Below are 23895 nucleotides of genomic sequence, written 5' to 3'. Positions count from 1 at the left end.
CAAAGAGGATGGATCTAGACTGTTCTCAGTGGTAGAAGATGACAGAACAAGGAGTAATGGTCTCAAGTTTCAGTGGGGGAGGTTTAGGTTGGATATTAGGAAAAACTTTGTCACTAGGAGGGTGGTGAAGCACTGGAATGGGTTACCTAGGGAGGTGGTGGAATCTCCTTCCTTAGAGGTTTTTAAGGTCAGGCTTGACAAAGCCCTGGCTGGGATGATTTAGTTGGGAATTGGTCCTGCTTTGAACAGGGGGTTGGACTAGACACCTCCTGAGGTCCCTTCCAACCCTGATAGTCTATGATTCAATGAAAGAGACCAAGATGACTAGATCTGTATTCAAAACAGGATGATCTGATAACATTCACCCTGGGATGCTAAAGGAATAAGATGAAATGGTATCACAACCATTGACAATTATACTTGAGATCTTTTGGAGATCACAAGGCTTGTTCTGGTCTCACTTACACTGATGTAAATCAGGAGTAACTCCATTGGAACAATGGAGTTGCGCCAGCATCATTCCAGTGTAAGTGAGGTCAAAACTGGTCCCTGGGGAACTGGGAAAGACTGAACCTAGCCCATGTGTTTACGAACTGAAAAAGGGAGACCCGGGTCTTTCCAGAACAGGGAGTTTAACTTCCACACCTAGCAACTGACTGCAATTAACACAGGAGTCAGAGTCTACATCCCAAGGATACTTGCTGGGCTAGTGCTCCAAAAATAGCCGTGTAGACAGTGCTTGGACTGGAAGTCGAGGAGCCCGAGTTTCAGTCCGAGCTGCAGCGGCGAAGCACTGTCTACACAGCTGGTTTTAGTGTGCTAGCCCCGCAAGCTGGAGTCTGTCGACCTGGGCTGGGAGGCTCGCCCCTGTGAGCTGTGTACCTCAGGAGCTCCGTGCTTATGGCTGAGGGTGTGGATAAAGGTGAAGCTATATGACTCGGACTGTGCAGGTAAGGATCTGAATGGGAGCCCGTGGCTGTGGTTGAAGCTGTGTGGATGCAGATGACACTGTGGGTGGAAAGCGAACCTGGTTGGGGGAATTCAGGGGAGGCAAGCAGTTGTGTGAGGGCGGCACCATAGGGTGTCTAGGGGAGAGCGGGGGGGTTGGGGCAGGTTGGAGAGTGAAGCAGGGTGTTGGTGAGGGCATGCTTGGATGTGAGTGGCGTGTGGGTGAGGGGTAGGCTAGTAGGGTGCGTATTGTGGGTGAAGTCGGGAGCATGGGGTGCAGTGAAAGGCTGTGGCATTGTTTATAGGGGGAGCAGACGTGTCCCAGGGTGGGTAACTTTACCATGCGGCCAGGATGACTAGTTTGCCTTGTTTTTGCAGGCGGTCCCTCCCTACCAGAAGAAAGTGCCAGTAAGTTCCGCTCTATTCACCACATGTCCCTGCAGCCAGCAGGCTCGTGGTGAGATGCAGCTGTCAGTGCTGGAGCATATGCTTGCTTCAGACTCTGAAGACCAGGGCAAGTCAGTGCTTCCTCAGGGATCCTGTGTTCTCCTTGTGTTTCCATAGGGTTTTTAAACTCTGCAGAGCCCACGCATGCAGCCTGCCACTGGTGCGTCAGAACCACCAGCTGTGTGTACAGAGGGCGTTGTTGGGAATATAATGGTTCAGTGAAAGATGCTGGATTCTTCAAAGTGTGAGGGAGGCAATGACTCAGCTGACTAGATTTGCATTTAGCAGCGGAGCCTCCTGGTCATCCCGGTCTCCTCTCGGGCAAGTGCAGCCTCAGCAGAAATCAGTTCCTTCCATGTTAAGAGCCTTTTCCAGTTAACCAAGACATGTCTCCAGTTCTAAGGCAAAGACAAAAGCAGGACAACAGGATTAACCAAATCTGCTCACCTAGTGTTTCTGAGTTTGCCTTCTGCACGGGTCAGTATTGCTAGCTATCATGCTGCTCCAGTTTCTCTGCAGCGAACACTCTCTCTTCCCTGAGTTGCCTGCAACCCTGCTGGAGGAGCTGGGGCACAATATTGACCTGATATAGCCAAATCCAGAGAGGGGAGCATGTCCAGGCTTTGTGTCATAGAATCATAGAATCTCAGGGTTGGAAGGGACCTCAGGAGGTATTTAATCCAACCCCCTGCTCAAAGCAGGACCAAACCCAACTAAATCATCCCAGTCAGGGCTTTGTCAAGCCTGACCTTAAAAACCTCTAAGGAAGGAGATTCCACCACCTCCCTAGGTAACCCATTCCAGTTCTTCACCACCCTACTAGTGAAAAAGTTTTTCCTAATGTCCAACCTAAACCTCCCCCACTGCAACTTGAGACCATTACTCCTTGTTCTATCATCTTCTACCACTGAGAAAAGTCTAGATCCATCCTCTTTGGAACCCCCTTTCAGGTAGTTGAAAGCAGCTATCAAATCCCCCCTCATTCTTCTCTTCTGCAGGCTAAACAATCTCAGTTCCCTCAGCCTCTCCTCATAAGTCATGTGCTCCAGCCCCCTAATCATTTTTGTTGCCCTCTGCTGGACTCTCTCCAATTTATCCACATCCTTCTTGTAGTGTGGGGCCCAAAACTGGACACAGTACTCCAGGTGAGGCCTCACCAGTGCTGAATAGGGGGGAATGATCACGTCCCTCGATCTGCTGGAAATGCCCCTACTTATACAACCCAAAATGCCATGAGCCTTCTTGGCAACAAGGGCACACTGTTGACTCATATTCAGCTTTTCGTCCACCGTAACCCCTAGGTCCTTTTCTGCAGAACTGCTTCCTAGCCATTCGGTCCCTAGTCTGTAGCAGTGTCATTAAAGTCTTGTCTATATCCCAAGTTGCACTGGTTTACATAAAGGTGTGATTTTAAAAAAAAGTGATTTAGTTAAATCAGTACAAAACCCTGTGTAGAGGCTCTTCATTCAATTTAAATTTGGTTTAGGTTGTTTTAGATGAAATTGTTAAAAAACACATTTAAACTGAATTCCGAATGGGCACACTGGGTTTTACACTGGTTTAATGGAATCAGTTGTTGAACCAAGTTACAGGTGAACCAGTGCAACCAGGAATATAGACCAGGCCCATAGGTCTAGCGGTGCAGTGGGTGCATGCTTACAAGTTGAGGAATGAGCACTATTGTGGGTACACGTTAACAAATCCAACCCCACGTGTCCAAACTCCCTTTCCACAGAAGCAATAGATTTATCAACTGCTCTACGCAGAGGGAACAAACCACATTAAAACCACTTCATTACACTCAAAGGAGTCTTTTCCATGTGAGGGGCTGCTCCATTTAGGCAAATAGAGTAAATGACATTTCTGCAGGAATTAGGAACATCTCCCAAATCAGGGCTTCGGCAGTTGACGTTAACTTAAAATCTGTCACTTTAACCCTTCATTGCTAACATGCGGCAAGTTCAAGATACAAAAGGAAACATACTTGCCATGGCGAATGAACAGCCTTTAATAGGTGTATGCAGCAGGAAAACAAGGAGAGAACGTTGGGTTAGTATTAAGCGTCCTGTTCCTGTTGCGTGGCAGGGCCAAGGGTCCTTTCCCACCCCCACCCCCAGGAGGGGCAGAGAACAGGCTGGCTCCTGACCGGGTGAGCGAAAAGCAGCCTCTGCACTCCAAGGCCAGAGCAGCGAGACTGCTTTCCATGCTCTGCAGGCAAAGAGGGCGAAATGCCAGACTCCCACTGTGGGAAGTCACTGCTGACCAAGATGTGGCACATCACAGGCCCCAGAACCTCACCCACCCACTCCTGAAATAGACCCTTAACCTCTGGCTGAGTGACTGAAGTCCTCAAATCACGGTTTAAAGACTTCAACTTCCAGAGAATTCTCCATTTACGCTAGTTTAAACCTGCCAGTAATGTTTACCTTTCAACATGACATTTTCCATATCTGGTGACTTGAAGGAATGTAAACTTTTTTTAAAAAAAAAGTTTCAGCAAAAATAAGTTGGGCGCTTTTGAGGACAAGGAAAGTGGGGGATGGGGGCAGGGGGAAATGCATTTTGGCCATTATAAAATGCAATTGTTTGTTAAATCCCTAGCTCCTTAGTGCTTTAAGCCAGAAATCGAAATTTGTCACAGGGACAGTCTGGAGTGATCTGGGGCATGTCCATTTCAACTTGACTGAGTTAAAGGATTTATATACACTGTTGGATTTTCATTCAGTAGACATCAGTCTCTCAATATTTTCTTGGCATCACTTATGTAAGTTGAGTGGAACATCGGTCTGCCTTCAGAATGCTCCCCTTCTCCTAGGGGTATGTGCTATGCCACATTCCATTCCGGGTCCACATGCTGTTATATACAGGCTCCCTCCTCCGTCACTGTGGTTTGGTCAGTGCACAGGCAGGGATCCTGCCGAACTGGGCCTGCATGGCTAGTTTCCCTGTAAACGTGTGGGACTCACCCCTGCGGCGCCTCCTGCTGGTCGTCTCAGGGAATTAGCTCTGAGCGCCCTCTGCAGGCCAGTGTCCCGTTACCCCCCTCCCCCAGTCCCTCCTGGACCCCGGAGCCCCTTGTCTTTGGGGTGCTTCCCCCTGGCAATATCCCCACAGTCTCATGGCTCTCCCCACCCTGCCTCAGTCATGGGTGACTGCCAGTCACCATCCAGCCCCCGCTCCCTGGGGCAGACTGCAGTGTAAAAGCCACTCATCATAGGCAAGGGGAGTTTGGACCAGCTGCCTTCCTCTGCCTCCTAGTACTTCTATGGGCCTTGGACCAGGCCCTGCAGCCTGGGGAGTTGCCAGACTGGAGCTCCCCTGCTCCTCTGGCCTTTCCCCAGCCCTGCCTCACTTCCAGTCCCCTTCCTGCAGGTAGCCAGGCCCTGCTCTCTCCCAGCCTGGAGAGAGACTTCTGGGTCTCTGGCTCAAAGCCTTTTTATACAGGCCAGTGGTGGCCTGATTGGGGCGCGGCTGCAGCTGTTTCCCCAAGGCTCAGGGCTGGTGTAACCCATTAGGCGACCTAGGAGGTCGCCTAGGGCGCTGACATTGGGGGGCGGCGACCGCAGTCATCAGCGGTATTTCGGGGGCGGGACCTTCCGCCGCCTCTGTCAGGAGCGCCATTTTGGGGGCGGGACCTTCCGCCACCTGTCAGGAGCACCATTTTGGGGGCGGGACCTTCCGCCGCCTAGGGCGCCAAAAAGGCTCCCGGCGCTCCTGGCAAGCATTGCTGCTTTCCTAGCAGCAGCCCTCTCGCAGTCTCAGCCCTCTCCCAGGGCTGATTTCAAGCCCTTCAGGGCAGGAGCGGGTCACCACCCCACTCCATTCCCCATGAGGCGATCCATGTGAAAATGGGATGGATGGTGAACAGTGACTAAGGGAGGAAGCAAGGGATAGTGTGTGGTGGAGGGTTAATGAGTGTAGTGGCACTAGAGGAATGAGTGTGTTTAGGAAGTACAGCTGGCAGGAGCAAACAGCAGTATGGGTTGCCATTTGTCATTCACCTGAACTAAAATGGGATGAACCATTGCTTCTAGCCCAGGCGGTGTTTCTGCTCTAGCACCTGCCAGCTGATGTATCACTCGCCCGTATGGTTTTGATTTTACTTGGCCCGATTTATGTCACAATGTTAGTATGTTCAATTGCCTTTAGCAGCGTCTACTTACTCCACATCTCGTTTTCTGATCGCTCTCCCAGAGGCCATGACCTCAGCGACTTTGGACACAATCGGGTCATAATTCATACTAGCCACAGCAATCACCTCCTCATTCCTACAACAAAGATCAGAGGTGTGAAGGAGACATTGCAAGTAATTAAGTGAATGGCTTTAGATGGACACTTTTTTCTTTCACGAAAGGGTAAACTCCTTGATGGAACCACCAGGGATTATGAACCTATAATCTCTTTCCAGCTTCAGGAGCCCCCGTTAGCCCGTATGCTTGTTACCTCAGACAGCAGCACCCGGTGAGAGAGAGCGGTCGGTGAGCAGCACATGGGCAGGCACTGGTGGGGAGTGGATGGAGCCCTGGCTCCATGCCTGGTCCCAGCTTTGCTCATGGGACAAGACAGCTACACACTCCCCTAGTCAGGCCAGTACAGTCCGACCCTGTGGTGCTCTGATGTGGCTTTAAGTACTAAAACAACCCAAAATGTTTTTTTGAGGTGGAAAAAAAAATGTCCAGCTGCCTCTGGAGAAGGAGGGCAGAACCTAGACAACATGATAGATGTTGTACTAGAGATGTGATGGGGGAGGGATAGCTCAGTGGTTTGAGCATTGACCTGCTAAACCCAGGGTTGTGAGCTCAATACTTGAGGGGGCCACTTAGGGATCTGGGGCAACAATTGGTCCTGCTAGTGAAGGCAGAGGGCTGGACTCAATGATCTTTGTCCCTTCCAGTTCTAGGAGATTGGTATATCTCCAATTATTACTATGCCTTCTAGTGTGCATAGAAACCACAGTGCTGCGGGTGGTGGAAAATTAGGTGAATGTGATTCTAGCCTTTCATTTCATCTGCCAGTATGTTAAAAAGTGTCTGGAAACAAAGTGAAATGGTTCATTGCAGGTTGAATAAATGTCTGTCAACTTTTTCAAATCACCACGTTTTTTCAGTTTTTGGATTAGGTCTGGTTGAGCTGAAATTTTAAAAAAGCTTTTTTGGAAATGCCAGCAGGGCTGAGAAATCATTTATTCCCCCAGCTCTAATGAGGACCACACCTAATAACGTACAATGGTTTTTCACTGCTAAAAAGAGTCGGGAATGTCATACAGACAAAGAGACATGCAGTCTGCCCAAAGCACTTGAGCCTAAATCAAAATGAACCTGTACAGCATTCAAGTAATGATTATGCTTCTGACAAGAATACATGTTCACAATTTCTCTGAGATCTGCAAAGAGATTCATGTGTAGAACAACACAAAAAGCAACGCAGTCCCTCACAGAGTAAAGTAAGAAATATTCCAATAAGAGGGTCCTTCTGTATCAAAGTGCAGGGATGGAGTGATGATAAAGTACTTAAACTCATTCATTCAACAGAGTGGTAGCTCCAATAGGGATAGAAGAAAAATCAGCTGGATTAATATGTTCTACCCTGAGAGAATTAGATACTTTTGAAAATCCCCATCGTCAATCTATTTAGCTCATTGAAGAGAAGCATAAGAGGTGACAAGTACCTAGATTAAGGATTCGGACAGCAAACAGCTCCTTAATCTAGAATGGTCAGAACAAAGGTCCAATGGCTGGAAGCTGAAGATCGACAAATTCATACTAGAAATATGGCACACATTTTTACCAGTGAGGGTAATTAACTTTTGGAAGAATTTATCAAGGGATCGGGTTAATTCTCCAGTTCTTTGCAAGTGTCCCACAGGAAATCAGACATTGAATGGGTTGATGGATAAGCTTGAGGAGGCAGTTGTTGATATTACTGAGCTGAACAACATTCTGTTTTGAGATCTCAAATACACCGATGGCCTTGTCTTGTTGGCTCAGTTGGATGAATTGCTGCAGCCAGGCAAGAAGTAGTGTGTATGGGTCTGATTATTAATCTGGATAAAATTCAATCCTGGGCCTTGCTATCAAGCATTCTCCAACTCCAGATTTCAAGCAGCTTGCTATTAACAGTCCAGACTGGACATCGAGCAGGTGGCAACTGGCAAATACCTGACGTGTCACAGACAGTGCTGGAGGTTGCTCAAAAGATGTGGGCACTTGTATAGCAGCAGCTGCTGCCATGTTTCACACCCTTCATCAGCCTCTGTTGCAATGTCATGACATTAAGCTTGCTACAAAGCTGCAGCTCGATAGGCCACGGTTCTACCCACTCTGTTGTACGCCAGTGAAATGTGCATGCTGAGGAAGGCTAACGAGCATTTGATTGATGTTTTCAGTTCTTATCGTCTACGTCAGTTTCTCCTTATTAAGAGGCAGGACAAGATCAGAAATGAGGATATTTGAAGCTGACCCCAGCAATGGCTTCCATCAGCAATGGTTTGGTTTTGGTGACTCTCTTGGCACAGACGTGTTATTAAGATAGAAGACCAACAAATCACGAAGTGTGTTTACCCAGGAATGCCGCTACACAGCTAGTGGTCATGTGGTCACCTGAAGCTTTGGTGCTGTGATAAGATTGCCAGTGATGGGCATAAACTGAACAGCCAGCCAGCCTGCAAGACCTAGCTGGAAATAAATCCAGCTGGTGCTTGTTCTGCAAGGAGGCCATGTCCCTTTGGGATTTGTCATGATGGTGATGATGACGGGAAACGGGGGTGGAGCTCCAGGAATCTAATTATGCCTACTGGATTCTCGAGGTGCATCTACCCTGGCCCTGGCACAACGGTGCAAAGTTTCGGGGCTGCTGTAACTTTCACCAAGTGAAACGTTCACCAAGGTCCTTATGGGACCTTGTACCAGTTATGAATTGGCCTGGTGAAGTAATCTCCATCCTTAGCCCTCTCATTCCCAACACCCCTCCAGCCCCATCAGAATGTTAGTGGTTGTTGGTCTAGGAGCCAGCGATGACACTTTATGCCAGGTCAGAGCTCCCCACCACTCGAGAATTTCTTAGGCAGCTAGCTGAGGCCAGAGTCTGCAGGTGGCAACAAAATGGTTTGAACATGAGGAAAGAAGCTGGGCCTCTAAACCAAGATTGGATGCCATTATGAAAGATATACCCTACCTCAGCCACTAGTTGCTGGGCAGGATGCAGGAATCACAGGGTGAAATTATCTGGCCTGTGTTAAGCAAGTGGGCAGACCAGCTGATCAGAATAGTCCTTTCTGGCTTTAACATCCCTGAGCCAGATTCTTAACCAGTGTAAATGGGCATAGCTCCAGTAAAGTCATACTTCAGTAACCAGACTGTCTCTCTTCCCCCGCCTCAACAGCATGTTTGCAGCAATCACTTTTAAAAACTACGTTGAAAAATGATTTTTTTTAACACAGTGGAAACTAGCGTGGACAGGGCTTAGAAGAGCAGCAATAGAAGCCTGGTTAACCTGCATTCGACACCGACACCACTCCCATAACTCCAGGTGTCACAGCAATGACCTTCAGATCTGGGTTGTACACAGTCTGGGGTGAAAACCAATAATCCTCAAGCAACTAACCCAAACACTAGCAGGCTAGTACCCTGCCTGCTGGGAATGCCAGATAAGTTACAAACTAGACTGCAAACAATTAATTCTGGGCGACTATCTCACTACAGAGAAATGCAGTCTCTTATCTAAATATCAGATCAATGCATAAAACTAGAAATAGATACTGACAAGTATAAAACTTCTGGACTGTCACGGGCACCTAATTAGGTAGCTTAGATGAAAGGTGAGAATGAAAAATGACAATTTCCACTTCACTGTTTAAAGACAAGGAAGTAAGAGGCAGGGGCGGCTCCAGGCCCCAGCACGCCAAGCGCGTGCTTGGGGCGGCATGCCACGGGGGGCGCTCTGCTGGTCGCTGGGAGGGTGGCAGGCAGGTAGCCTTCGGCGGCTTGCCTGTGGAGGGTCCACTGGTCCTGTGGCTCCGGTGGATCTCCCATAGGCGTACTTGCGAAGGGTCCGCTGGTCCCACGGCTTTGGTGGAGCCACGGGACCAGCGGACCATCCGCAGCACGCCTGCGGGAGGTCCACCGGAGCCGCGGGACCGGCGACCGGCAGAGCGCCCCCCGCGGCATGACGCCGTGCTTGGGGCAGCGAAATGTTTAGAGCCGCCCCTGGTAAGAGGGAGGCTCTATCAATCAGCTAGGGTAAAAGATTTGCTATTCTGAAGCAAGGGATAAACAATGTATATATTTGAGAGAAAGAAAAGAGATGGCACAAACATTTTCCAAATAGGTAGCCTATCGACTTAGGGTTACCAGATAGCAACTGTGAAAAAACAGGACAGTGTGTGTGTGTGGGGGGGGGGGGGAATAGGTGCCTATATAAGAAAAAGTCCCAAAAAACAGGACTGTCCCTTTAAAAACGGGACATCTGGTCACCCTACCTATCGTTGACTGAGAATTGGGCATGATTGAGACAATGACAGAACCATTATCAATGGGGAAATCCTCTTATAGACTCATACACTCTAATTATTTACTTTGAAAACATTTCTAGGTCTTGTAATGTCAACAAAGTTATGGACAACTGGGTCCTTTTATGGTGTCTCAAATAGGACATCTTAAATACATGTCACTTTTGAAAATCTTGGCCATAGGAGAAGATATAAGACATGCCTCTTAAAGTCAACTGGGGCACCATTTCTGAAACTGGGGTGTGGAAGAATTAGGAATTAAGGCCCACAGACAGAGGGCATGAAATGTGTATGGATCTCCACCACCTTTGCAGCATCATTCCTCCCTTCCTGACAGGAGCCCTTCAGTGGGGTTGGGGAATCTGTATGTGGGGATGGGGTTGGCTGGAATGGGAGTGTTGAGGAAACAGGGATTACAACTGTGGAGGAGAGGTTCTGGGGAAAGGCAACAGCAATGACCCTTCATGGTGGATCCTCTGGGAGCATCTTGACCTTGGGGATCAGTAAGCTTTGCAGGAAAATGTAGGTCAATTTTGAGGTTGGGAGGCAACCCTGGTGTCCCAGAACAATAATCAAGAGATTCTGCAGGGTGAACTATATGGAGGGCCCTTTCTCCTATGTTTCCTCTCCTGGGCTGATCTAGCACCAAGATATATGGTGATAAGACACCAATCTCCTTTGTGACAAGAGCACTTCAAGCTTTGCTCTAGCAGCACCAACCAGGGAGGCTGGAACAATTTGTATAGTGGGGGTGCTAGAGCCATTGAACCAAACTATAAACCTTGTATGTAATGAGGGTGCTGCAGCACCTCTACTCCAGCACCTAAGGCACCAACAGGGGCTTTGCTTGTGCTGTTGCCCTGTAACTCTGGGGTAACAGGCAGGTTTGGTGTTTTGGGTTTTGTTTTTTGTTTTTTACCAATTGTATTTTTTTACCAATTTCTTCTTCAATCTCTGAAAAATAATGTTAGTTTAATTGTGAAACTGAGCCGTGAGAGCAGGCCCTGGAATGTAAGCCACCCGCATTTCATTGCAATGAATGAGAGAGGGGAGATCAAAGGACAAATAGGCAGCTAGGTACAGTCTCTCCAGCTTTGACTAGCGGTGGAAGTCAGAGGAGAGTCAATTTATGACAGTGGCCTCCCTCCCAGCATCAGCACTGCACCATACAGAGTTGTCACCAAAGGTTAGAAAGAAGAAACTTTTTCAAGCACCTAAAAATAACTCCCAGGGCCTGAGAGGCAAAGACTGCCCTTGATTCCAAGTAATAGGATATAAAGAGATAAAGAGAAGGTGACACTGATGTCCCAAGCTTAGAAGAAACCCAGACTGATTAATCAGTGCAGCCCCCCACTAGCTTGAGCTGTTCAAAGACACCTCAAGGACTCTATGCAGGTGGTCATCCTATTATAGAAAAGCCAATTCCCGTGGGCTTTCCTAAGTCGCAGAAGAACACACATACTTTTAGCAGCAGACTCCCACTTTCTATCCAGTTTGTTTAAGGCTTATTTACAACCTGTAATACTTATGTTAAGGTTGGCCAGCAGGCTCTGTTCAAGCAGCTCTCCTTTCCCTGACATTTCACTGCTCGGAAACCTTTGCCACTTCCTTGATTTACTGAGTGTTGAACAAAGTGATGAATCAATTACCATAATAACATGCTGTCATTATTCATATTAGCTATCCATAGCTTTTCAGCTTCAAAGTACTTTTCAGATGTTTAATTAAAGAGATTTGACATCTCCTTCCTAATTAAGGATGGAATAAATACCAAAATATGCCAAATATTTTCCTGTGGTATTGAAGAGGAGGAATATGAGGCTTCAACGAAAGCGCCATTTTGAGCTTCAATATGTGAAAGAATCACATCACCATCTAACTTTTATTGAGTACGCCTGGAATTGTGCATTCAGTTCCGACCACTTCACGAGCCTAAAGATCTTGACAAACCGGTAGAGTGTTCTGAGAAGAACAACAACAATGATCATGGGGTTGGAGGAACTGGTTAACGGACTTATTTGGAAAGGCTGAAGGAGCTATATGTGTGTCGGTCAGTTAAGCAGCAGTTAAGGGGGAACATAAGCCTGTCCATATCCAAAATAGAGTTGGTAAGAAATGTTTTGATGGAAGAATTTTCTGTTGGAAAATGTAATTTCATGGAAATAAAAATGGTGTTGGGGAATGTCTCAATTTCAACAAAGTTTTTGTTGAGAAAAGTCTAAACAAATTGTTTAGATTTTCTCATTTCATTTAAGTGTCAAACTTTTTCATTTTGATAATGTAAAAATGTTGCTTTCCAACTTTATCATTTCAATTCATTTTGTTTGAACCATTATAGCAAAATGTTAATGTTAATATTACGTTTATATATTGTATTTAATATATATAATTGTGAAGGGCTGTGCACTCACTCTGCCGGGGGGGAGTCGGGGGGGGCAGCGAGTTCTTCTGGGCTCATTAAGCACCTGCAAGGCTTACTCTGCCTAGAGGAGGGAGCTTAAAAAGGGAAAACTTGTCACAGGATGGGGTGGTGAACAGGAAGAAGACTGATACACCTCAGAGACTGCTGACAACAGAGACAGATCAGCCAAGAGGGAGACAGCTGCCGGCCTCACTGCTCCTGAAACTGCACAGACCAGTTGTAAAGCAGGATAGGCTGGAGGTAGACCCTAATTGAAGACAAAGACCAGTTGATAAGCCAAATCCCAAAAGGGCTGTGTAGCGGGGTGGTCACCCCGCTCCTGTCCTGAGGGGGTTAAAGCGGCCCTGGAGAGGGCTGTGGCGGAGAAAAGCCAGGCTGATTGGGGGAAGCAGTCACAGCTGGCCAGAGGCTAAGAAGAGTCTCTCTCTAGGGGTAGAGAGAGAAGGACCTGGCTGCCTGGGAGCTGAGCAGGGTACCAGTGCTGGGGAAGGGCAGAGGGAGCTGGGGAGCTCCAGCCTAGTCAAACCCCAGGCTGCAGGCCTTGCTAAAAGGTACTAGGGCTGCAGAGGGGCAGCCCAGAGACAGGCAATGGCAGCAGCCCCCCTTGCCGATGATGGGTGGTTTCCAGACTGCCGTCTGCCCCCGTGATCAGGGCTAGATAGTGACTGGCAGGAGCCACTGAGGTGAGGTGGGGATAGCGGGTTGGGGGTTCCCGTGGGTGGGGAGGCCCAGATTGTGGGTTACTGCTGGGGGCAGAACCCCTGAGCAAAGGGCACCAGGGCCTGGGAGGGATGCGGGGCCAGCGGCAGGCGAGACACTGGCCTGCAGAGGGCGCTCTGGGCTGGAAGAGCTAATTCCCAGGACGATCAGCAGGAGCCCGGCTAGCAGCTGGAGCCCGGCCGGGGAGCCCAGGCAGCTGTGGGGCACCAGGCCCCCCACCCAGGGCAGGTGCAGGGTCCACGGCTCCCCACAGCTGCCCGTGCAGCTCTTACTATGGCTGGGCTGTGGCCCCACAGCCACCGCCAGATCGGGTAAGAGCTGCCAGGCCGCGGACCCTCCTGCCCTGGACCGGGGGGGCCCCGGGTGGGGACATGTGCTGGGGGCTGCTCTCGGATCCCTCACCCCAGGCAGATGGAGGGTCTGTGGCTCCCAGCCTGCTCCGGCTTGGCCAGGGGTGGGGCCCTGGGTGAAAGACGTGGGGTGGGGGCACTGAAGGGGAAGGGGCCCCTGACACCCCTCCCCCCACTATTGGGAAGGCTCCGCCACCCCTGCAGTGCAACCCCTAACATTTATGTGCCCTACCACTTAATGCAATTCACAACTCTGAGTTAGGCATCCCTTACACAAAGCACGGGGAGAAGTGTCTAAGAATGGGATTCACACAAAAGCCAGCAGGGGGAGCAGGGTGCTGCCTAAGCTAGCCAATAGGAAAGGCTGAGGAGGGGGGGTGTGACCCACACCCTCAAACAGATTAAGCTCCTTAAGTCTGAGCTGGAGGTACATGAATGGGGGACCTATGCCAGGTGGAAAGCAGGGGTGATGGTTCCCCACTTATAATCTTTAGCCCAGGATGTGAGAGACCCGGGTTCATATCCCCCCGGTGCCTGATGTGGAGGAGGAAATTAAGGTCCCCCACCTCTCAGAAGGGAGCCTTAAATGTATAAATAGTCAGCTCTCCACTGGAGCAGGGGGACTGAACCCTGAGCCTCTCCCAACAGTGCCCTAATAGAGTCCCGCTGCCCCCAATGAATAGCTAAGTATTTATATACAGTGGAACAGTGTCCACTGGAGAGACTCAGCAAGCCTTGCTCTTGGCTACCTATAGCCCAGTGGTTAGGGAGGTAGGAGACACAAGTTCAAATCTCTGCTCCACATGAGGTAGAGGGGGGATTTGAACCCAGCTCTCCCACATCCTGGGTCTTTGCTCTAACCACTGAACGTAAGGGGGCACCTCCTTCTCCAATGTCCTGTGTAAGGGTTTAGGCATGTTCTCGGCATGCCTACTGCATCAGGCCTTGGAGGCAGGATCGGTGAGAAATGCCTAGTTGCAAATCCCACTGGGGCTGAGGTGTGAGGTAGGTGCTGACCTGCTGGGAGATGTCAGGAGCGAGGTGGCTCAGTGAAGGCCCAGCTGCTGAAATCAAGGTGCCTTGGGGATTTTAAAGGTGGGAACTTGGTGCCTACAGGTTTAGACAGCAGCTGGGTGGTGGTTTTGTGAATGCCAGTGGCATCTAAACGTTGGATGGCGGTGCCTAAAGTGAGTTAGGTGCTTAAGTCACTCTTAAGAATCCCCCCCATTGCACCTAATCCACCCCGCTCTGAGGTCTACGTTGTGTTGTGCATGCCTAGAGAACATTCATCATGCAGAACAAGCTGAACCTAATGCCCTCATGCAGCATTGGTCTCAAAACTCCTCTGATTTCAAATGTGTCATTTCATTAATGCACAGCAACCTGGATCCTTGGAGGGGGAAAAAACTGATGGCTAGTGACTAAAGCAGAAATAGAGTAAAAGGAAATATTTCAGTAACTGGGCTGTCAGATTAATGTCCATGTTGGAATGTCTCACAGGGAAGAGAAACACTTACTTGGTGTAAAATGCCACGAACTTCAGTTCATCTAAATCACCTTGAAAGACGACATCATCAAACCCTTCCCCGTGGCCTGAAAAACAGGGGAAATGTCAAAGCGGAGCAGGAGGCAGGATACGGCTCCCTTTGCCCTTCCTCCCCTATGGTTCCACATTGCGCAATCTCATGTACGCACAGATACGCACACAGGCAAGCACCTACATATGAAGACAACACATGCCATATGGCGGTGGTCTGTCTTACAGCCACAACCTCTTTTTGGACAACAGTCTACAAACCGTGTGCTGGGGTTGGCATGACAGTCGTAAAATCCCAGCATTCTTTGCTCAGCCATCTCCCAAATGATTCAATCATAGTGCTATGGGAAGCCACAGTCTGCCCACTAAGAGCTAGTGTCATTAAGAAATTAAGTGTATAAGCGTCACTTTAGGTGCCTAAATCCCAGAATCTGGCCCCACTGGGATTCACAAAACCACTGCTCAGCTGCCACCAAACCCTGTAGGTTCCTAAAATTGCTCAATACCCATGTTTCTGCCTCTGGGCATGGGCACTGCAGCTCCATGCCAGGTGTCCAGGGAGAAGGAAGAAGACCTCCCCCATAATCTTTAGCCCAGTGGTGAGGGTACTCAGCGTGGCTATAGGAGACCCTCAGTTCAAGTCACCCCCTATGCCTGGGTGGGGGCAAGGATTTGAACAGATGTTTTAGAATGGCCTTATCTCCTGTATCATCTGACCTGGGACCACAGAGACCGAAAAGCCTCAGTCATCATGATCATATGATATGATTATTTTAACTTGTTTGGAATTCTTTTAAATTAAACCTTAACTCTGAATGTTAAATGCTTCTTTTTGACAACACCACCACCATGTATTTCACTCAAAATACGCACCCTTCGCTTTAACTCCCTGTTAGCATAGCTTTTGTCTGGGAACTCTCTCAGAGCTCCTCATGTTCACACATCAGCAATGCCAGCCAGAGGCGCCGACTCGGTGTGTGTGCCGGGGCTGGAGCACCCACGGCACAAAAAAGTGGGTGCTCAGCACCCACCAACCACAGCTGTTCAGCAGCCCCACCCATCAGCTGTTCAGCAGCTCCGCCCATCATCTGTTCAGCACCCACCAACCACAGCTGTTCAGCAGCCCCGCCCATCAGCTGTTCAGCAGCTCTGCCCATCAGCTGTTCAGTGGCTGGAGGGAGGCACTTGGGGGAAAGGGGCGGAGCAGGGGCGGGAAGAGACAGGGTGAGGGTGGGGCCTCAGGGGAGGGGGTGAAGTGTGGGCGGGGCCTCGGGATGGAGCGCGGGTGAAGCACCCACCAGGAAAAAATAAAACATGGCACCTGGACCCTATGAGGGTGGCCAAGTTGAGGGGAGAGGTAGCTGGACGGTGATGACTGTGATACCAGTCATCACCGTCCAGCTACCTCCCCCCTCAACTTGGCCACCCTCCGAGGGTCCAGGTGCCATGTCCAGTTCAGGCACTGCCCCCCCCCCCCGAAAGAGTTTCAGGCATTGCCCCTCCCCCCAGTCAGATTCAACTGTCACCCATCACCCCTGGTCAGGTTTAGGTTTTGCTCCTCCGCCTCAGCCAGGACAGGCATCTCCTCCCCACTGAAGGTCAGGCCCTGCCCCCCCCAGTCAGGTTCAGCACCGCACCCTCAGAGCCATCTCCCATTTGTAAATCTGGGGGTGCTAGGGGCTCCTCCTGTTCCCACAGTAGCACAGGTGGCATTTTTTCCTAAAGTGCAGACATCAGTCGCTGGTGAGACCCCTCCAGGTTGGAGTAGGGAGCTGGGTGTTATCCCCCCAAGATTTGTGTAAGGCTCCTGTCCAGTTCAAGAGGCTGCCTGGCTCCTCAGGCTCATATTAGTATGTCTGACCTGCGTATCGTAGGCTCTTCCCAAACACAGCCGTCCACAGGTACGGGACGGTGCTGATCTCCGTGCCATGGGCCAGCATGTTCAGAGCGGCTATGCGGCCTGGAAAACCGAAGAAACAGAGCGTAAGAAAGGAAATCGTGCGGGAGCCTTGCCACACGCGCTGTGTGCCTGGGCAGGCCCAGAGTACTCGGATTGCGCCCAGGACTTTGGGATGGTTCAAAGCCTTTTGCTACCAATTGCTCTAATCACAGTTTAAGTGGAGCCTAAGACCTTTCACCTTGGATTAAAAAACGCCCATCAGACAACCAAGCAGAGGGAGGAGAGCAGAAGTTTCATGAACCACAATGCTATCAAGGTCATAGCGAAGCCCCTCAGTTACCCGCCTTCAAAGGAAGGTTGAGTGGCTCTTGATCATCTGCACCCTCCCACCCCCGAGAAGACTGGCTACCAGGAAGGACAAGATAATGTCACGGAGGTCACAGATTCCGTGACTTTCAGAGACCTCCTGCTTCAACAGCAGGGCCAGAGCTCTCAGCTGCTGGCGGGGGAGCAGAGCTCTCAGCTTCCTCAGGGGGACCTGGAGCCACCACGGATGGTGGGACCCCAGAGCTCTGAGCCGCTGGGGCTGTGGCAGAGGGATCTGGAGCTGTCGGCAGCGGCAGGTGCAGGACTTGCCCCTCCCTCCTGCAACAGACCTCAGGCTCTCTTCCCGCTCCTCCCCAGCGCCCCCTTGGGCATCAGTCAGCTCCCCGTCAACCCCCCCCCGCCCCCATTATTTTTCGTAAAAGTCACAGGCTTCCATGCATTTTTGTTTATTGCCTGCGACCTGTTTGTGACTTTTACTAAAAATAACAGTGACAGAATCTTAACCTTAGCTACCAGTCTCACCCCCTCCCCTGTCTGTGTTCTCCCACCATGACAGGGCAGACTGGCGCCTGGCGCCTTTCACAGAGATCGAACAAAGAACAAGGAGAGAAGGAAAGAGGAGGGACAGTGGATAAAACACTTCTCAAGAGCAGAGACCTTTATGGGGCAAAGTATCAGTGCCCCCCCCCCCCAAATCTGTACTGGCACCATGGTGATTCAGGGCGTCATAGACTGAGACTGGCGTTGCTGTAGGTAAAGAAGAGCATGTTTTCAGTGCCGATGCTTCTTTATGTCATGTAATGATATTCAAAGCCTCGAAGCATGTTTAGAACGATGCTAACCAGAGTTTTGCGTTCAAAAGGAAGGGTAACCTGCGTGATAGAAGTCCAAAAACTGACCACTGGGGGATTTTTCCTTTTTCCTGGGTAAACTGTTGGCCACTGAGAGAAGCCAAATGCCTAAGGCCAGTAGGTTACGACAATAAAGGTATTTTTAAATACATCGGGAAGAAGAGGAATTCTAGCAATGGTCGAGGCCACATTTGATTATGTTCAATATGGGCAAAGAGAAGACAGTCGCAGTCAGAACGACCTAGACTTGGTGCTTGAAAATCACTCATTTCCCAACACTGGGAACAATTATGAACCAAACGGAATAAGAGGAAAAACTGAGACAGAAAAATGTGAATGAAAAATAGGAGTTTATTAGAGGGCCAAAAAGCCAGGACTCCACACACGGGCTAGATGACAACTTGGGCTAAAACCCATCCTGGTTCAGTGGTGAAGTGAAGGCAGCATTAGAAATAAAAAAGAAACACATAACTAATGGAAGAAAAAGGAAATAGAAGGCAATCAGTATCAGTTAGAGGCTATGAAGTGTAGAACATTGATAAGGGAAGTGTCACAGGGCTGCTGACCCCTTTAAATGAAGCAGGTCCAATGCCCCGTGCCAGTTTGGCATTTAAGAGGGTGAGGCAGTGCCTAGGGCTGTGAACGAGCCAGGCAGCAGGGCCCTAGTGGGGAGACAGATCTGGTGAATTGGGGTTACCAGCTTCATTCGGAAGAAGGCAGGTGAGAGCTACTGGTAACCAAGAGACTACAGGAGGTCCTCGTAGGAAGCAGAAGGTATTTCCTGGGAGAAGGCAAAGGCAGGAGCGATGCAAGCGGGTTGTGTTGGCTGATCTCCCTGAGCCAGGGCTGGAGAGGGCAGAAGGCAGGAAGAGGAGCGGCAGCAGCAGGGAGAGCTGCCTGCTGGCTATAAGCCGGAAAGCTGAAGGTGGACGAGGGCTGGAGGCAGGGGGGCAGTAGAAGGGCTTGCAGCTGACATGCTGGAGAGCTGGACCCAGGGAACAGTGAGAGGGCTGGGGAGTGAGGGATGCTCCCCTGGAGAGGATGATCTCCCGGCAAAGGGGCTGTGGGGTTCCCAGCCATTGGGAAGAGCAGGGTTACACTCCGTCGGGAAGGGCTAGGGTGGCTGTCCTGGCAGAGGGCTGGAAGAGGACTGACAAGACCCGAGATGTAGTGGAAGACACTGCAGTATGAGGATGCAGTCCCAGCAGAGAGGCTTGTGGGGTGAGGTTCCTGCTGGAAAGAGAGGGGTTTAAGGACTACATGCACTGCAGTGATATGAACTGTGTTGGGGACTTTCGATTATGGACTGATTTGCACTGTGTTTTGACAATAAACTGGCCCCACAGAGGGGTATTATTGAGGCAAGAAAGCTGATATGTAGTTACTGGGGACTCTGAAGGGAGGAAACTGAGGCAGGGGTGCCAGCTGTCCAGCACGGAGATGTCAGCAGGAGGAACATATGTCACAGGGTGACTGGCCCCTTTAAATGAAGCAGGCCCAGCTCCCCTGTGTCTGTACAGTTGCTCCTAGTTTGGCCAGCAGAAGGTGGGGCAGCACCCAGAGTTATAACAGGATCAGGGGGAAGAGAGACCTGGTGAGTCAGGGCTGCCAGACTCACTCAGGAAAAAAATAGTTGAGAGCTGCCAGAGACCAGAGGCCTGGAGGAAGCAGAAGATGGTTCCTGGGCAAAGGTCGAAGGCAGGAGAGCAGCAAGAGGGGTTTGCAGTCTGGCTTCCCCGAGCCAGGGCTGGAGGCAGCGGAGGGGCTGATCTGCCGACATCGCCACACTGGAGAGTTGGACCCTGGAACAGTGAGCGGGCCGGGGCAGTGAGGGATGCTGTCTGATTTGCACTATGTTTGGCTAAGACACTGGCCCCAAGGAGGGTTATTATTGAGGCAAGAAAGGTTGTGTGAAGTTACTGGGGACTCTTAAGGAAGGAAACTGAGGCAGGTGTGCCTGTCATGCCACAGCCTGCTGCAGGAGGGCGCTCCAGGAAGGATTGTGCTATGGCAGGAAGCTAAAGACATCACGGAAAAATCCCTGGCTTGCACAGCTAAGGACTAGGGCACCTAGTCGGATTTACAAGCACTGAAATGGGAGGGATAATATTGAACAGTCAAGTGAATGGTGAATAATAAATCCCCATTCCCCTGCTGCCTAATCCTTACTGTCTCTCTATCTATCCGGGTCTGGCTGGCTGACTTCCTGCCCATCTTCAAGACAGGCTTGTCCCTAAGTAGTTCAGGAGCCCTAACGTGAAGGGACTGAAATACACCCACCATGCATATGAGCCATCTGCCAGTGAGGGATGTTCACCTTCTTGTTGTTACGCAAGGCCAGTGGAAAGGTGACAGCATCACCAGCCGCAAAAACTCCTGGGATGTTGGTCTGCATCATCTGAAAAGAAGCAAGGGGCCGTTAGCACTGTAGTAGGAAGAGGGCCTGGAACATAAGCCCACGTATCAAGGCCTGGTAGGAGGCCTGAGGCCTGAGCTAAAGTAGTCAAAACTTTGCTGATATAACGCAAAGTTAAGTTGTGAGCAAGAGGCAGGCCAGCCTAGCGGGGAATGGAAAGTCCCACCATACACGGAGCTGCGTCCATTGTCATGGGCACACATGTGCTAGTAGAATTGTAGACATTGATCGGGAGAGCTAGGATCATGCTTCGTTGACCAAGCGCCTTTGCACCTTAACGGATTTTGTGGTCATTGGGCGGTTCGCTCGAGGTCTGCTGTGCCAGGTGTCTGCGCAGAGCTGGGGCAGCGCACAGAGGGAACACACGCAGCCGCACACCTAACCACAAGCACCACTGGTGATTACGCCACGATCGGCGTTACAAGTGCAGGGACAGCAGCAGCACTGCTTCACCATGGTTACAACACGTCGCCAAATCAGGCAAAAAGAATCCAAGCACTAGAGGAGAAGGGAAGGGACGAGAGAGAGAAAAGAAATTGCTTCCCCATCTACGCTCCAATGCATTACTCCCACTTCTCCTTTGCCAGCTGTACCCACATAGGTCCCACTGGATGAAAGGATAGCAAACCCTGGGCATCCGGAACCCAGCCTCCCCCACAATCTCTAGTGTCAGCACTACGAGATGTCTTGCAAAACCATACCATGCCATATAAACAGTCCTAATATCAGTACCTTCCCGGAGACAGTCAGCCTGTCCTGTTCCACTGTTCCACTGATGGTGAACGCTTATACATAACGATGTATTTTTACACTCACGTGGGTCATTAACTAGATGTGACCCCCCCCCAACCTTCATCTTCACAGCACAGACCTTTTTCACCTCACCTACAGGACAATGGGGGGTGGTTCTTGGGGAGTGGGGGAAGGGGAGTGTATGAACCATGCTACTGTTCTCTGTGTGGACCATGTAGGGAGTCACAATCACACATTGTTACTAGGTTACACAGTATTTGAGAGAGCAGCATCAAGATTCTAGGTGTGTCTTCCTGTTTATGCGAGCATCGTTCAGACAGACATGCTTCTGTGCGGGTTGTCTGTGATGACAGAACCCAGACACTTGAGCTAAAGAACCACATCATGTAACACACAATGAGCAGTACAGTCATAAACCTTGATCCGTGGTATAACTTCTAGAGGGTGACTGCTGCAGAGTCATACTGTTAGTGTGGGTTACACGTGCATCTGATTTGGCAAGCCTCTTCTTGAAGACTATGTGGCAAAGTGGATGAGAGTTGGCTTGGTCATATGAGAGATATGGACCCAGGTCCTCAAAGGTATTTCCCATTGAAGTGGATGTGAATTAGGGGTCTAAATACCTTAGAGGTGCTGGGTCCTATCCTGGCTCTGTGAAATGGGTACATTAGAGTCAGCCACAGTAACACAGTGAGGGTTCTGCATGGCACAGAAACATTAATAGCAGTTAGCGTAAGTTCTGTGAGTAGACCTCTTTGTTACCGGGTGTGTAGTTTAGTGCAACTGTGGATACGCTCCAGGAATCTGTGGGAAGGGGTGGGAGCGCTCTCTCTATTGTTTTCTCATTTTGCTTCCTCAGAATCATTTGATGTCTGAAGCTCTTCACATCCTCATAGGACAGTCCACAGCAGGGGCCAAAATTGCATTGTCTCGCGCGATTTTATTGTGAGTCAATATTCATAAGAATCTGCTAATCTTAAACCACTCACTTTGGGGCTACCTATATCTCAAGAATCCCTTGGCTAAATGACCCCATATTTATCCCACATTGACAGTGTTTACCTTGTTAACGACAATGAAGCCTTTGGAATCAATGTTAATGCCGCTTTGCTTCAGAAATCCTGTTGCCGGACTTGCACCTGCCAGAAAGGCAAAGGACACTGTGTGAGTGGGTCTGACTCCCAGACACTGTCTCTCTCATGGAAACAGATGTCAGAGCGAGAAAGGACCTGCTAACTCCAACAATCGCTCTCCTGCCAGTGTCAGTTCAGTTCCATGATACCAGGTGCTGCTCAATTAACATTCTCAATTCTGTTGGGTCTCACGAATGCAGCTGTGCTGGGTACCACAGTGGGCACTGAATGAATGATTGACAGGGGGTTTCAGAGCCTTATTGGCCAAGTTCAATGGATGGGGAGGATCTGGCAGAAGCTAAAGTAACAGTGGAAATGCACCGACCTAGGGATAAACTGATTAGAATCTGTACAACATGTGCAGCTGCATTTGGAAACCAGGTAACTCTGTTCTTATCAGATGGCACATGGAGAGCGCTCCTCGTCTCCCTGTTTGCCGTCCTCCGCAGTACTGCCCTCCCTTTCCAGACTCCTGTGCTCCAGTTAACCCACCCCACTCCCACTTTATATACACATTTTAAAAAATTGCAGAACGATCTCCTTCGGAAAGTGGAGCTAACATGCTGATTGCCACCCACCCGTGTAGACTGTATCCCTGCTCCTCTAACCTTTGCCTGGTTTGTACGTTCAAGTCCCCCTCCTGCAATGAGTTCCACACGGGCAGAGGGGTCACCTGCATGGAGGGCACTGCAGGACTGAGGCTTTGTCCAGGAGAGCACAAGGAGGCGGCATAGCGCCCTGAACCCGAAGCATGGCCATAAATAGAGCACCCGAAGCAACGGCCATGATTTTTAATCTGAAAATGTTTTTGATTGTAGCTTTTTAACATATCAATACAAAATGCAAATCAAAGATGGGAAATAAAAGCTAGGCTGTGTAGACTGCCTAATCTGTACAAAACGACGCACAAGTACATTATGTCAATAGTTACTGCTTGCTTAAACAAGAGAGGGGTTTTGTGGGAGTCCTTGAACAATGGTCAGGGGATCTTCTTATGGAAAAGTTTGAGAACCACAGATGTATAGGATTCCACATACTACACAAGGAATATTACCATGTTTTAATGCACTTCAAGTTTAAAATTCACAAGGGTGTGATCAATGGGCATTGAATTGGGTGAGTCTTATCAATGCTTGAAAATAGTTTTAGTCTGTTTCTCTATCACAAATATTTTAAAAGTGATGGTATCTAAGCACCAAACTCTCATTAAAATGAGCACAACCGTGTTCAAAGTGGGCTCTCCTCTGTTTCTCTGCATTACAGACAGTTTTCCCCCTTCTTTTCTTCCTTTTTTTTTCTATTTTCCTTTTTTTCATTCTCACTTTTCAAAACTTCGCCAACTTTGGAAAAGTCAACAGGCAGCAAAAAAGAAAATGGACTCTGTCACCTGGTGACTCTTCCAATGCTGGAGATGTTTTGGAAAGTTATAGAGAAGAAAAAGGAAAAAAACCACTCTACATGTCATCCATTCTACCACATCAGGTTGTAAAGAAAAAAACGAATCAAAATAAAAAGATCAATTTGAAATTAAATGAATTTTTTCCTGGAAAACAAAAATCAAATGAAAAATGTTGAGGGAAACAGT

At 49.4% G+C, this 23895-nt stretch overlaps 1 protein-coding gene across 1 annotated transcript in view; it reads right to left on the bottom strand.

Annotated features, from left to right (window-relative positions):
- Positions 1-1753: 1753 nt before the first annotated feature.
- AIFM3 (apoptosis inducing factor mitochondria associated 3) overlaps positions 1754-23895 on the bottom strand; it is an 82451-nt gene continuing 60309 nt past the window's right edge. The window contains exons 15-21 of the mRNA XM_044990342.1: positions 22240-22316; positions 20289-20406; positions 16792-16890; positions 14911-14986; positions 5559-5663; positions 3380-3400; positions 1754-1793 (exon numbers count right to left, since the gene is read on the bottom strand). Coding sequence (XP_044846277.1) covers positions 1754-1793; positions 3380-3400; positions 5559-5663; positions 14911-14986; positions 16792-16890; positions 20289-20406; positions 22240-22316 — 536 coding nt within the window. The remainder of the gene's footprint in view (positions 1794-3379; positions 3401-5558; positions 5664-14910; positions 14987-16791; positions 16891-20288; positions 20407-22239; positions 22317-23895) is intronic.

Source organism: Mauremys mutica, chromosome 16 (assembly GCF_020497125.1).
Source record: "Mauremys mutica isolate MM-2020 ecotype Southern chromosome 16, ASM2049712v1, whole genome shotgun sequence".
In the NCBI taxonomy this organism is placed as follows: domain Eukaryota; kingdom Metazoa; phylum Chordata; order Testudines; family Geoemydidae; genus Mauremys; species Mauremys mutica.
Note: the sequence above shows the minus strand (reverse complement) of the source record. Positions and strands in the feature narration are given on the sequence as shown.